This window comes from Simochromis diagramma, unplaced genomic scaffold, assembly GCF_900408965.1.
Source record: "Simochromis diagramma unplaced genomic scaffold, fSimDia1.1 OVJJ01000302.1, whole genome shotgun sequence".
NCBI lineage: Eukaryota > Metazoa > Chordata > Actinopteri > Cichliformes > Cichlidae > Simochromis > Simochromis diagramma.
The window spans coordinates 11,726,078-11,739,463 of record NW_024386792.1 but is presented as its reverse complement, the minus strand read 5'-3'; the positions used below and the strand labels follow the sequence as shown (position 1 = coordinate 11,739,463).

The 13,386-nt window shown below is 43.9% G+C and overlaps 1 protein-coding gene across 8 annotated transcripts in view; it reads left to right on the top strand.

Moving 5' to 3' along the window:
• The window catches only part of grin2bb (glutamate receptor, ionotropic, N-methyl D-aspartate 2B, genome duplicate b), a 138,099-nt gene extending 126,061 nt beyond the window's left edge, over positions 1 to 12,038 (top strand). For 5 of the 8 annotated variants that reach the window (XM_040024497.1, XM_040024494.1, XM_040024493.1 and 2 more), the window contains 2 exons: positions 2,813 to 3,051; positions 6,496 to 8,865. In XM_040024497.1, the coding sequence (XP_039880431.1) occupies positions 2,813 to 3,051; positions 6,496 to 8,865 (2,609 nt within the window). Of the gene's footprint in view, positions 1 to 2,812; positions 3,052 to 6,495 lie in introns of all 8 variants that reach the window. The other 3 variants (XM_040024498.1, XM_040024500.1, XM_040024496.1) reach the window with 3 other exon arrangements.
• The last annotated feature ends 1,348 nt before the right edge of the window (positions 12,039 to 13,386 follow it).

The window sequence follows — 13,386 nt, the reverse complement described above, 5'->3', positions numbered from 1 at the left end:
AAACTCATTAATATCAAAGCTGAATGTTTTTGGAAGTAGTTTTTAGTTTGTTTTTAGTTTTAGCTATTTTAGGGGGATATCTGTGTGTGCAGGTGACTATTACTGTGCATAATTATTAGGCAACTTAACAAAAACCAAATATATACCCATTTCAATTATTTATTTTTACCAGTGAAACCAATATAACATCTCCACATTCACAAATATACATTTCTGACATTCAAAAACAAAACAAAAACAAATCAGCGACCAATATAGCCACCTTTCTTTGCAAGGACACTCAAAAGCCTGCCATCCATGGATTCTGTCAGTGTTTTGATCTGTTCACCATCAACATTGCGTGCAGCAGCAACCACAGCCTCCCAGACACTGTTCAGAGAGGTGTACTGTTTTCCCTCCTTGTAAATCTCACATTTGATGATGGACCACAGGTTCTCAATGGGGTTCAGATCAGGTGAACAAGGTGGCCATGTCATTAGTTTTTCTTCTTTTATACCCTTTCTTGCCAGCCACGCTGTGGAGTACTTGGACGCGTGTGATGGAGCATTGTCCTGCATGAAAATCATGTTTTTCTTGAAGGATGCAGACTTCTTCCTGTACCACTGCTTGAAGAAGGTGTCTTCCAGAAACTGGCAGTAGGACTGGGAGTTGAGCTTGACTCCATCCTCAACCCGAAAAGGCCCCACAAGCTCATCTTTGATGATACCAGCCCAAACCAGTACTCCACCTCCACCTTGCTGGCGTCTGAGTCGGACTGGAGCTCTCTGCCCTTTACCAATCCAGCCACGGGCCCATCCATCTGGCCCATCAAGACTCACTCTCATTTCATCAGTCCATAAAACCTTAGAAAAACCAGTCTTGAGATATTTCTTGGCCCAGTCTTGACGTTTCAGCTTGTGTGTCTTGTTCAGTGGTGGTCGTCTTTCAGCCTTTCTTACCTTGGCCATGTCTCTGAGTATTGCACACCTTGTGCTTTTGGGCACTCCAGTGATGTTGCAGCTCTGAAATATGGCCAAACTGGTGGCAAGTGGCATCTTGGCAGCTGCACGCTTGACTTTTCTCAGTTCATGGGCAGTTATTTTGCGCCTTGGTTTTTCCACACGCTTCTTGCGACCCTGTTGACTATTTTGAATGAAACGCTTGATTGTTCGATGATCACGCTTCAGAAGCTTTGCAATTTTGAGACTGCTGCATCCCTCTGCAAGATATCTCACTATTTTTGACTTTTCTGAGCCTGTCAAGTCCTTCTTTTGACCCATTTTGCCAAAGGAAAGGACGTTGCCTAATAATTATGCACACCTGATATAGGGTGTTGATGTCATTAGACCACACCCCTTCTCATTACAGAGATGCACATCACCTAATATGCTTAATTGGTAGTAGGCTTTCGAGCCTATACAGCTTGGAGTAAGACAACATGCATGAAGAGGATGATGTGGACAAAATACTCATTTGCCTAATAATTCTGCACTCCCTGTAGTGTTGGGTTGTTATGTGTTGGGATGGGAACATGTTTGTTAGAGTCTAATGAACTGGAAAGGCACCATTGATGCTGAAAGGCATATATAGGTTTAATTAAGAGCAACATTATTATGCAGATAATAATGGACTCAACTCGTGATGTTGCTGCCATCAAATTCAAAATGACCTTATTTTGTTCTTACATTTTCTTTGTTTAAACATGTTATATGTTTTCTAAAGTGCAAAACACAAAACTCCTAAACGATCTACAATGTAATCTGCGTGTGTTGAAAATACCAGCAATAATTTTAAAAAATGTGCATATGATACAAGCGTAAATAATCCAGAACCACTGAGCACTGGTTTGAACAAAGTCACTGTGCTCTGCTGCTTCGTGATATTTTCTATGTAAACTCAGCAGTGGGTACACAATGTTTGTTCATACTTGTTTATCCATGTCTTTTTATTTATTTCGTTTTTACTATTTGCCTCATTAGGAAGAATAGTGGAGTCAAAAAGTTCTTATTGGACTTTATTGGTGTTAATTTGTTAGTATTGTTCACTGTAAATTGACAAACACTGCAATAAATGCACAGCAATCGTAATTGTGTGGGGAAAATCTGATATTGTGTCAACCACTTCTCCCTCCACCGCTCCAACCTCCTGATGCAGACTCTATTGTTCCATAAAACAGGGCCATTATCTCGCTGTATTTAATCATCAGGACACTAGTGTTGAAGGACTTGTGTGTAATTCTGTGACACCCATCAAATCTGGTAGAAAAGCAGAATTTGACCCCTCGGGATACAAACAGAGTGAACACGACCACACCTATGTGTGCAAACACTCACACACGCAATAGTTTTATGTAAGCAGCAGGAAAATACCTTATACACACCATAAGCTCATACACAGATCAAACAAATCTCTCTGGACGTGTCCTCCCCCTTTAGTAATCTCCCCGGGGATGTGGAACTGGCGGCGACACAGTTTTTAGACGGAAACCCTTCTCACATGACCATGCACGCTTCCTCTCCTAGGACTGCTGAGTCCCAGCAGGCAGTTGTATTTTTGGTCCCCCCCCCCACCAACACAACAAAGGGGTTAGCCTTGCATAAGCAGTCCTTAATGAGGAGGCTTGTCTGGGGGGCATTCAGTCAGAATAATAGAACGTGACATTTGTTGCATGTACATGAGACCTGAGCTGTTTTTGGCAACAATGGCCCATCTAAAAAAAAACCAAACAAGTGCCGTCTTGTTTTGTACACATATTTATACATTTAGACACCTACAAACCCATCTGCATGTCACACTTGACCAGCGCTTTTGACCAGTGTGTATGTGTCTCCAGGTGAGATGGAGGAGTTGGAGGCCCTCTGGCTGACGGGCATCTGCCACAATGAGAAGAACGAGGTGATGAGCAGTCAGCTGGACGTGGACAACATGGCAGGGGTCTTCTACATGCTCGGGGCTGCCATGGTTCTGTCATTCATCACCTTCATCTGTGAACATTTGTTCTACTGGCAGCTGCGCTTCTGCTTCATGGGCGTGTGCTCTGGAAAGCCCGGATTCACCTTTTCCATTAGCAGAGTGAGTGTGCTCGTGTTGTATTTTAGGTCTGACCTCTGTCCTTCTGACAGAAAGATCACAGGAGTGGCTGTTTTAAAACCACTGGCTGTGGTTGAGGTGGATGGAGTCAGTCAGGGAGATGCGATGACTCACCTGAGCTACCTGCGGCTTCTTTTTTTTTTTTTTTTTTTTTTTTAGCCCAGGCTGTTGTTAACAACAAAAACAAATTCTAGTGATATAAAAAAAATACTCCAGATAGTTAGTTAACATCTATTTCATATTTTATTTAGTAGAATTAATGCAACAAGAAAAATTCCTATTTTACTTTATTGGTGGATTACTTTAGAGATCATTGCAGGACAGTAACATAACTGACCTCTGAAAGCACTGATATATGGGTTTACAACAGCTGCATCTTAAATAAATAACATAGGCAACAAATGTCCTTCCAGAAATTGATCTTACCCTCTGGCAGCCATCTTGGTAACACCTCTGGGGAACTTATTTGGCATTTAATTCGAGGTCCCTGTCACACTTAACAGGGAGAAAGCCATAACTTTAATTGTAGTGGTTACCAGAACTGCATGTTCACATGAAATAGTGAAAAACGGCTTCAAAAGATAGCACTTAGACTACACTTATGAGAAGTTATGCAACGTTACAGCATCCAGGAGCGACAACAGCAGCTCTTCCTAAAGAGCATGGAGCAAATGCTGTGCTAAATCACATGATCAGTACAGTAAGACAAGAAATCTGAGTGAACTTGGGTGCATTTTTGTCTTTTCTATGATGACAAGTCAATATGTTGATGTTGAAGCTCTGCTGTTCACATGTCAGTGCAAAAACAGAAAAAAGAAGAAAGGACGCTTCATGGCTCTGATGTTCGATCCTGCAGGTGCTTCTCAGCAGGCCAGGTATAAGTACAAAAAAGAGAAACAAAGCCCAGGAAAACGTAAAAAAAAATAAAAAATTTCCAGCCTCTGCAAATATGACCGTAAAGAAGTACTGAGACGCTTTGTCATCAGCTAAACACCCGATAACGCCCATCAACTCTAACACAAATGGCTTATCCTGTATTTTTATCAGTTTTGTTACATCCTCCTCCCTTCACCTCCAACCGGTCACGGCAGATGACCGGCCCTCGTCGATGACAGCCTCGTTCTGCTCTAGGTTTCTTCCTGTTAAAAGGGAGTTTTTCCTTCCTGCTGTCACCTAAGTGCTTGCTCATAGGGGCATGAGCACAGGGAGTCATATGATTGTTGGGGTTTTCTCTGTTTTCTCTGTATTATTGTAGGGTCTCTACCTTACAATATAAAGCACCTTGAGGCAATTATTGTTGTAATTTGGTGCTACATTAATAAAACTGAATTGAATGGAATTGATTGGTTCTTTGGAAATAACAAATGAACACAAAAGTACCGGTAGGCATTTCAGAGGCTTGACACAAACTGTTTGTTATCCATATCTGAAAAGCAAATGTGCTTCTGTCTGTTAGAAATAGCTGCACTTGGAGCTGAGGTGAAAAGCGAGCCATCGTCAAGAAGCGAGACACAGAAATCATTAAGATTTGGACACATTTTCAGAGCCTCTCTCCTGGAAGTCATTCATTGTGCCGTGCTTGTTTGTAAGCAGAGGGAGTTAGCATGCTAAAAATGAAACCTGAGAGAAGCTGAAACCTTTTTTTTTTACCTTGTCACCTCCTCCCCGTGTAAATTGGGTCCATATAAATAGTCATTTGAGGTGTCAAGCATTTGCATAATGTTACCTTTTAAGAAGCAGGTTGCTGTTGTATGCAAATTGCCTTAGTTATTATTGCCCAGGAAAAAGGGACACTGCTGTTTATGGGTTTGGTCTTAAGGATGAAGGTGTTTCTAATTGTAAGGTAATCTGGTTTACACCTACTCAGAATGACCAGAAGGACAATAAAAGAGAGTGCAGGCCATAAGCGCTACTGAAGCACACTGACTTCTGTGTTTTTGAAATGGTAGCAACCTCCATCTGTGTTAGATTTCTTTTTTTTTTCTTTTTTTTTACAAAGCGTGAGAAGAGCTTGTCACTTGTTGAATTAAATAAATTCTAGTTGCAGACAAATTTCAGAATTGCCTCCTACAACTCAAGAGCGGTTTAGTCAAGCAGATGTCTGTCATACATTTCCATGCCTGCTTGAAGATTGTAGCTGCGCTGCGAGAAAGGAGAAATATTTCCAAATGGCAGGGCAGGTCACATAAAGCAAGAAGGTGACAAGTGATGGGACAGCAAGGGGCTAAGAAAATTCAGAGACAGATCAAAAGATAAGTTAGCAACAGTCATGATAAAAGAATAAAACTGGTAACAGGACAAAGGGTAGCAGAGAACAGACACAGTGGTGTGCCTAGAACCTGTGTTTCATTACCTTTCACTGCAGCTGTAGTAGCGATAGATGCAGACAGATAAAGACAGACAATCCCATCGGAGCGGCTGCTGCTCACCAAAGCACCCGGAAACGGAGATAAGGCAGACCCAAAGACAGAATGGAGGCATAAAGGAAAAGAGGGGGTGGGGGTGGTTGACGAATCGCATTCATGAAAGTGACTAAGAGGCAGACGGAAACTGTTTCTGACAAGTTGACGCCTTTGAGGAATACTGGCCTGCACACTGGCTGGTGGGTAGTGCGTCCTCGACCTTTCAGAGTTGGCTGTTGCCTAAACCAGAGATTCCCCCAGTCCCCATTTAAATATGCTTGTTTGACTCCACTCGCAAAATCTTCCGCTCACATGAAAATGCTGCTTCTACTAACCAACCATAGCAAACACACACACACACACACACACACTGATGGATGGTGACCTTATGAGTAAAATTTAGTCAGTGGTTATATCTTTTACCTGTGAGACAAAAGTGATTGATCCCTATTTTTTTTGTTTGTTTGTTTATAAAGAGAAACAAGTAAGTAGAAAGACAGCAAGGCGAGTGTCTGCTAAATTTAAATGACATTGATCAAACCTATTGACTCACTTGCTCCCCTTGTGATATCAATTAAGGCTCTGATCTGCTCTGTCTCTTCTCACTCAGTTCTCTGTGTCTGAGGTTGAGGGCTGAGCAGCAGCTGTGAGGGTCCTCGTCGTTCCCCAGAGAAAATTCATTTATGAACTCAGACCCTATTACTGTTTAATAGTGTGTAAACAAGAGGGTGGTCATAGAGAACATGGCAATGCATTAACCTCTCTGCCTCTGCCTGTTTCTGTTTGCCTCCCTCTCCCTCTCTCCCTCTCTCTGTCTGTCTCTGTGTCTGGTATCTGCCTCCGTCTCTCTTAACATTAAACCCTCCTCTGGTTCTTGACTCCTTACTCCTGCCACACATTTTGCTGTTATTGTGATCTCTCTTGGGAGTCATACCTTATCACACTCACTCTTTCTCCCTTCCATGGTCTCACCCTCTCTTTATCTCTCTCTACCTTCCCTTTTCTTCTCATTATCACTCTGCAGGGTATCTACAGCTGCATCCATGGAGTCCAAATCGAGGAAAACAAGTCCACCATAGACTCCCCCTCATCCACCATAAAGAAGAACATGAACAACACTCACTCGAACATCCTGCGGTTGCTCCGCACTGCCAAGGACATGACTGCCGTTCCGGGCGTTAACGGCTCTCCACACGCCGCCCTGGAATATAGCCACAGCGGCCGTGAGTCGGCTATATACGATATCCAGGAGCACCGGCGCAGCCTGGTGGGTCACCCTGTAGACTGCAAGTCTGCGCCACCCTACATGCCAGAGGACAACATGTTCAGTGACTACATCAGCGAGGTGGAGAGGACTTTTGGCAACTTGCCCCTGAAGGACAGCAACTTGTACCAGGACCATTACCGGCACCACCACCCGGCTCTGGGTATGTCCGGCCCCCCGCCAAATAGGCCACGTAGCTTAGGCAGCGCTAGCTCGTTGGAGGGGGGCATGTTCGATTGCGACAGTTTGGGGGGAGGGGTAGCGCCTATCTTCACCACCCAGCCCCGCCCCTCCATGACTCACAGGAATACCAGTAAATTTGACCTGATCGCTGGCCACACCCCTGCGGATTCCAGCCAGGGTGGGTTCAAGGGCAGCAATGTGTACGGCAGGTTTTCTTTCAAAGGAGGTGCATCCAGCACGGGGCTCATCGGGGGGCATGACAGGTACTGTGGGGGTGGGGGAGGCTCAGGGGGTGACGATGGGAACATTCGCTCTGATGTGTCGGATATCTCCACGCACACCGTCACCTACGGCAACCTGGAAGGAAACGCCAAGCGGCGTAAGCAGTACAGGGACAGCCTGAAAAAGAGGCCAGCCTCTGCCAAGTGCAGACGGGAGCAGGACGAGATAGAGCTGAGCGGCTTCAGGAGGAGACCCCACCACCACACCGTCCACCACCACTTCCCCCACGGGCCCCAGGCACACCGCACGGTCTCACCACCCCTGGAGCGGAAGAGGGGAGGAGGAGGGGGTAATGCTTCACCTTACTTATTCCGCAGGGATAAAGAGAACCTGAGGGATTTCTATGCGGACCAGTTCCGCTCCAAGGAGGGCAAGGCCATGTGGGAGCAAGAGGGTGGAAGTGGTGTGGGCGGTGGTAGCGGTGGTGGTATCTGTAAAAGCTTAGTACCTGTGGAAGACTTCCTCAAAGGTAAAGAAAAGAAATCGGATGGGCTTGGCCCGGTGTCGGCAGGGCAGCAGGCCCACACCTGCTGGGAAAAGGGGGTGTCAGGGATAGGAGGGGGTGGCATAGCAGGGGGTGACTGGGAGTGTCGTAACTGCCACAGTGTGTGCCACCATAGTGGAGGAGGCAGCACTTGTCCAGTTAGTGGAGTTGGGGGGACCAGCAGTCGTCCCAGCTCCGCCACATCCAAACGCTGTGACTCCTGTAAGATTCAGCCGAGCAACCTTTATAACATTAGTGAGGATAACAACATGATGTTCACTGGCGTTAAGGGTAGCGTAGGACCCAGCCAAACACAAACTCAGGCACAGCGCAGGAAGCTAGGGCCGGGCGGGAGGGTGTTACGGAGGCAGCACTCATACGACACATTTGTGGACCTGCAGAGGGAGGGGGCAGGTCGCATGGGGATGGGTGGGGGCGTTGGCGGGCAGTTTCAACAGCCCCGGAGTGTGAGCTTGAAAGACAGAGATCGCTCCATGGAGGGCCCCAGCCCTTATGCTCACATGTTTGAGAGGTATTCAGGTGATAGAGAGTCTCCCATGTTTGGAGGGATAGGCGGGGATAGGGCCAAGGGAGGCTCCTCCTGCAGTTTGTTCCGTGGAGGCGAAGGTGGGTTGCATCGGCGGTCGGTGGGGGAAAGAGACCTGAGGGACAGAGATAGAGCTATGATGGGAGGTGGGGGCTGTGGTGGTGGTGGTGGTGGTGGTGGTAGCAGAGGGGCCGGGACTTACTCCTTGTCTAAATCTCTCTACCCAGATAAGGTGAACCAGAATCCCTTCATCCCAACCTTCGGCGACGACCAGTGTCTTTTACACGGTGCCAAACCGTACTACATCAAAAAGCCACAGACGCAGCAACAGCAGCAGCAGCAGCAACTTCTCAACAACAGCCGAGGAGGAGGGGACTTCCGCAGCTCCATGGGAGCAACTTCCTATTTGCCCGCGTCCGCCACAGCTGGGGTGATGTCCAATGTGGCCCCCAGGTTCCCCCAAGAGCTGTGTCTGGGCGGGGTGGGAGGGCCCATGGGGAACCACCACGGGGGCAACAAGCTACTGCCTGGGGGCAGGGACACGTTAGGTTTGGGGCAGGGACAGAGACCATTCAACGGTGCCAGCAATGGACACGTTTATGAAAAGCTCTCCAGCATTGAGTCAGACGTTTGAGAGTGAAGACAGTGGAAGAAAGAGAGAGGCGAGAGGGAGGAGTTGAAGTGGGCGAAGAAAATGAGGAGAAGAGGAAAAAGCAGAAACAGCACAGGCTGATGACCTCTCTGCGTGAAGAAAATGACAAGGCACAATTGTGTGTATGTGTGTGTGTGCGCGCGCGCGCGCACGCGTGTGTGCTGTTCTCACTCCACTAAATGGAAAGAATTTGGACAATGCGCACAGGCCACTGCCGGCTAAGCTGTGGTGAAGTCCGGCGGGAGACAAGTTTTTAATGAGAAGAGAGGATTCTGGTGCTGCTCCGATGCTCAGTGAAAGATCTAAAGGGAGGGAGGGAGGAATGGGAGGGAAGTAGTAGGGAAGGGGGGGTGAAATCAAATTTCCAGCCTCTGCTCTCGTCACATGCTCTTTGTCTTTCCCTCCCTCCTGCAGCTCCTCAACACCAAAACAAACGTTTTGTTTAGCAACGGAAATACAATCATGAATGAGAAATCAACACTTCTGCTGAAGTAACAGGGTACACTAACAATAACTGTATTGATAATGTTAATAATATTATTGAATATTATTCCAGTGTTTAATGATGATCGGTTTGGATTGTTTTTAAAGTTTATTTATTTGAATAGTTCATGTTACATATTTGTATGATGTTGATTCTTTCTTAGCTTACCAATTTACAGGAGTCTGATAGACCCGATGTCGGTACAGATCTTTTTTTTCGTGGGGGGTGAGGGTGAGGGGGGGTTCCTGTAATTTGGACTCTTCTTTGCTATCAATTCTTCATGTTTTTTGTTTTGTTTTCTTTTACTTTTCTCACTTTTGATTGCCGTGAAGTGTACGTGAAAGGCATGATTTGCTGAGTACATCGTATGTACTTGGAAAATTTGCAAAGGTCTTTTTTTTCTCAGCTGCAGAAACGACATCATCATACTGATTTGCCGTTTTGCTGTCATTTCTTTCTGCCTGGCAGTTCCAAATGGGTCTCACATTTTGAGCTGGATGTGCCTTAAAGGACTAATACTGATTCTCCATCTATCTTCTGTTGGAAAGACAGATTCACCTGCGAGTAATTAATCAATTGGTTTGAAAACTGAACATTCAAGTCACCATTTCCAATACGAGAGCAGAGTTCGAGGTGTTTAGCTGACTGTATAACACAAAGCTAGACACGGAGGAAGCTTAAATTTGCACTTTGATCCCCGACCAATAAAAGAAAGCAGCGGCAGGATCGCACAGTTTAAATGCAGAATCGTCTTCTTGTATTAACGCCACAGTTAATCTAACCACAAGTAATTTTCCTTGAAATCATTTACCTCCACAAGCTTCATCACTCCTCCCCTCCTCATAACAGATGACCCAGAAGTCAACTATCCATTAATTATGTGTAAATCGTATTTAATGTCCTCTTGTTGCTGCCGTGGCGTTTCATTGGGTCTGGCTCAATTGGCCGTGACAGTTTTTCTGTTCAGGACAGGAACATAATGGACTTTCAGAGAGAGGCCTCTGTTTCTGGTATGAGCAGTTAATTTTTTTATGATTACTGTTACAAGCCTTGCCTGCCACATTAGATAGTCACATTTGAGGAATGGCAAGTGGGGTTTATCGCTGTATTGTGCAGGTGTCAACGACCACAGCGGGCTCGTGAATTTTTTTTTAATACACAGTCCCACATAATTATCTCATAACTCAGAACAGTGCCACCACAGTTTAAAAGACACTTTTCAGAGGATCTGTACATTTAAAAAAAAGTTTGCAGTCAGCTTAGCTGAGCATAAAGATTGAAGATAACAAGGGGAAGTAGCTAACCTGGCTCTATCTTGGAATAATAAAATCCACATACCAGTGCCTCTAAGGCTCACTAATAACATGTTGTATCCTATTAGTTTAATTATCTCAAATTGACATAAACACTTTTTCAGAGAGCTTGTAAGCTGTTGCCATGCCAGAAACTTCCATTTTTAGCACATCCAGCCAAAGGTCCAATAAGCTTCTGCCACGGTAAAGCATCCATCCACAATTCAAAAGAATCGCTACTCCTCCGAGAGTATTAGTTAGATTTCAGTGAAATGTGCACACAGTGATCCCCTAATCAATCATCCTGATAGTGCTCAAGGTCAGGGTCACATTTGTAGGGGTCATAAGCCTACTACATCATTGACGTTCTGGTTTATTAGCAAGACAGTGACTACTGTTTTATACTCCTGTTTTGAAGCCTTAATCCTAGTATTATTGAACTCATTGTCTGTTTTTATTTCTTTCTGGAAGCAGAAGTGACTGTTAGCATGGTGAATCTATTCACTGGACATATAATTCATTGTAGGCATACTGCTCCTCATCTATAAGAGCTCAGTAACATAGAAATAAAATACCACATGGCTTGGACAGTTTGTTACAGCATGTGCTTTCTTTACTAATATTATTAAAATTGCTTCAAAAGCCACAAAAACTGTCAAAATGTCCAGTTTACTGAATTAGCTGAAGTTAACCCTTAGCACACAGCTAGTAGCCTAGCTTAGACTAGCCCCTCCCCCTGTCATTCCAAACAGCAAATTATGTGTTGGCTAACTATAAGATTTTATTAAAGTTAAATGGATGAGTTATACAAAAGAACCTCTTCCAATTTATAAAAGAAAAAATAAGCTATAAAGACCAAAAACTGTTATTTTTTTAACAAATTTATTTTTTATGTAAAGTCAGCCAACTTAATATGGAAGTCTATAGGGAACTGTTTACCTCGAAACGCCATTAAAGGAACTACAAAACAAATTCAGCTTCATTTTTCAGCCCTGGGCTTGCTGGTTGGTCTCCAGTTTATGCTAACCCAAGCTAACTGACTGTAGCTTCATAATATCAACCTTCTAATCTACATTAGCAACATGTCAGCTTTTTCCTCCAGGTTATTATCCTGCAGTGGACCTGGATATATAATAAATGTACCCCTCTGTGCTCTCGGTCATCCTTTCTACACTCATCATTAACAAATCCCTCAAATAAAACATAAAAAAGAAATCTCAGTATGTACTGTAGCCCTGATTTATCCCTCCACCCGGCCCTGTTTCACATGCTGAGATTTTTGATGAAGAAGAGAATTTGCCCTCAAGTTCAAGGTCCTGTGTGGATTGTGTCAACTGCAGACTTTTGTAAGGGGGGAAAACAGAGTAAAGAGATGTAGGTGCACTAAAATAAGGTGGGACGCTGTGTGAAAAACACCACCTTTATTATCGATTGACTTATTTTTATGTTGCTAAAAAAAAAAAAACAGGCAGCTTCCAAATCCACATCAGACACTCAGATGATCTCTGCTCTGACTGAATATGAAGGTGAAAACTAAGTTGTGTATTTCCTAAGTTTCCTGCTCTCTCTGTCCTTTAAATTGTATTATTATTCATGAAAAGTATATTCTACTTAAAGTCACTGGTCCAGTTTGACTTGAAGTCATGTTGCCAAACCAAATTTTGATATCTACAAAGCACAATCCTGTCTGAATGGATCTAATACTTAGTTTGTAGAACATCCCGGTCAATTTTTTAGAAGACTTTCCTTCCCTTGGTGGACAAGTCAGTATGTATGATACAAGGGTGATGATGAGGGGCGGGGGGTGTCCAGTGTTTGTAAGCACTTGCATGTATACACTTTTCTTTATTTCTGTTTTTTAACTTTCAATTTTAGCCCAAAAAATGTGTGTTTTTGAATGATATTTGGAATTTTATCACTTTCACTGGTACTGATGATCCATGTAGTACTATAGGTGTGTGTGTGTGTGTGTGTGTGTGTGTTTTTGTAAGAGAAGAGCGATCTAAAAGTCAAAATTTTTCAGTTTCACTCAAATGCCGAATCTGAGTAAAACTTTTCACTATGGTAAAGATAGAAGACACTTTTCTTTTTTTTTTACTGTTAACCTTATATAACTTTCTTGATAGTTTGTGGCTCAGTTCTTGCTTTACACACTCGCTGTCACTTAAAAAAACTTTTTTTTCCTCTCATTTCAATGATTTTTTCCCTTTTGAATATAGCTCATTATTTCTGTTATTGTATGTGCCTGAAAACATACGCTTGATTACCTCTGTGTGTGCTCATATGGGAGACAGAGTGCGTCTGAGAGATATAGCTGTTTGTTGTACATGTACTATAAAGCTGTATGTAAATACTTTACCTCACGCTCATGGACTTTTGATAAAAACCTGTACAAAACAACAGCAGAGAGTACATCTATTTGGGATAAATCTTTCATTCTGAGATCCCCAATGCAGAACTGCTTTTTGTAATGACTTCAGGCCAGGATACGTGCAGTCATTTATTATCACACAGATAGTGCACACATTTAACGAGTGTTGCGTTTTGGGGGTTTTTTTGTTGTTTTTTGACCAGTTAAGGAGGCTGTTTTTTTTTCCTCGCGAGGGGAGATCGTAAAGCACCGCCAATAATTGCTACCCAGAAAGCACAATAGATTATCTATTGCATTTTTACAGAGGTGTGGTCTCTTTTTTGTCCCTCTTTAGCTAAATCTTCTGTTATGTTGTG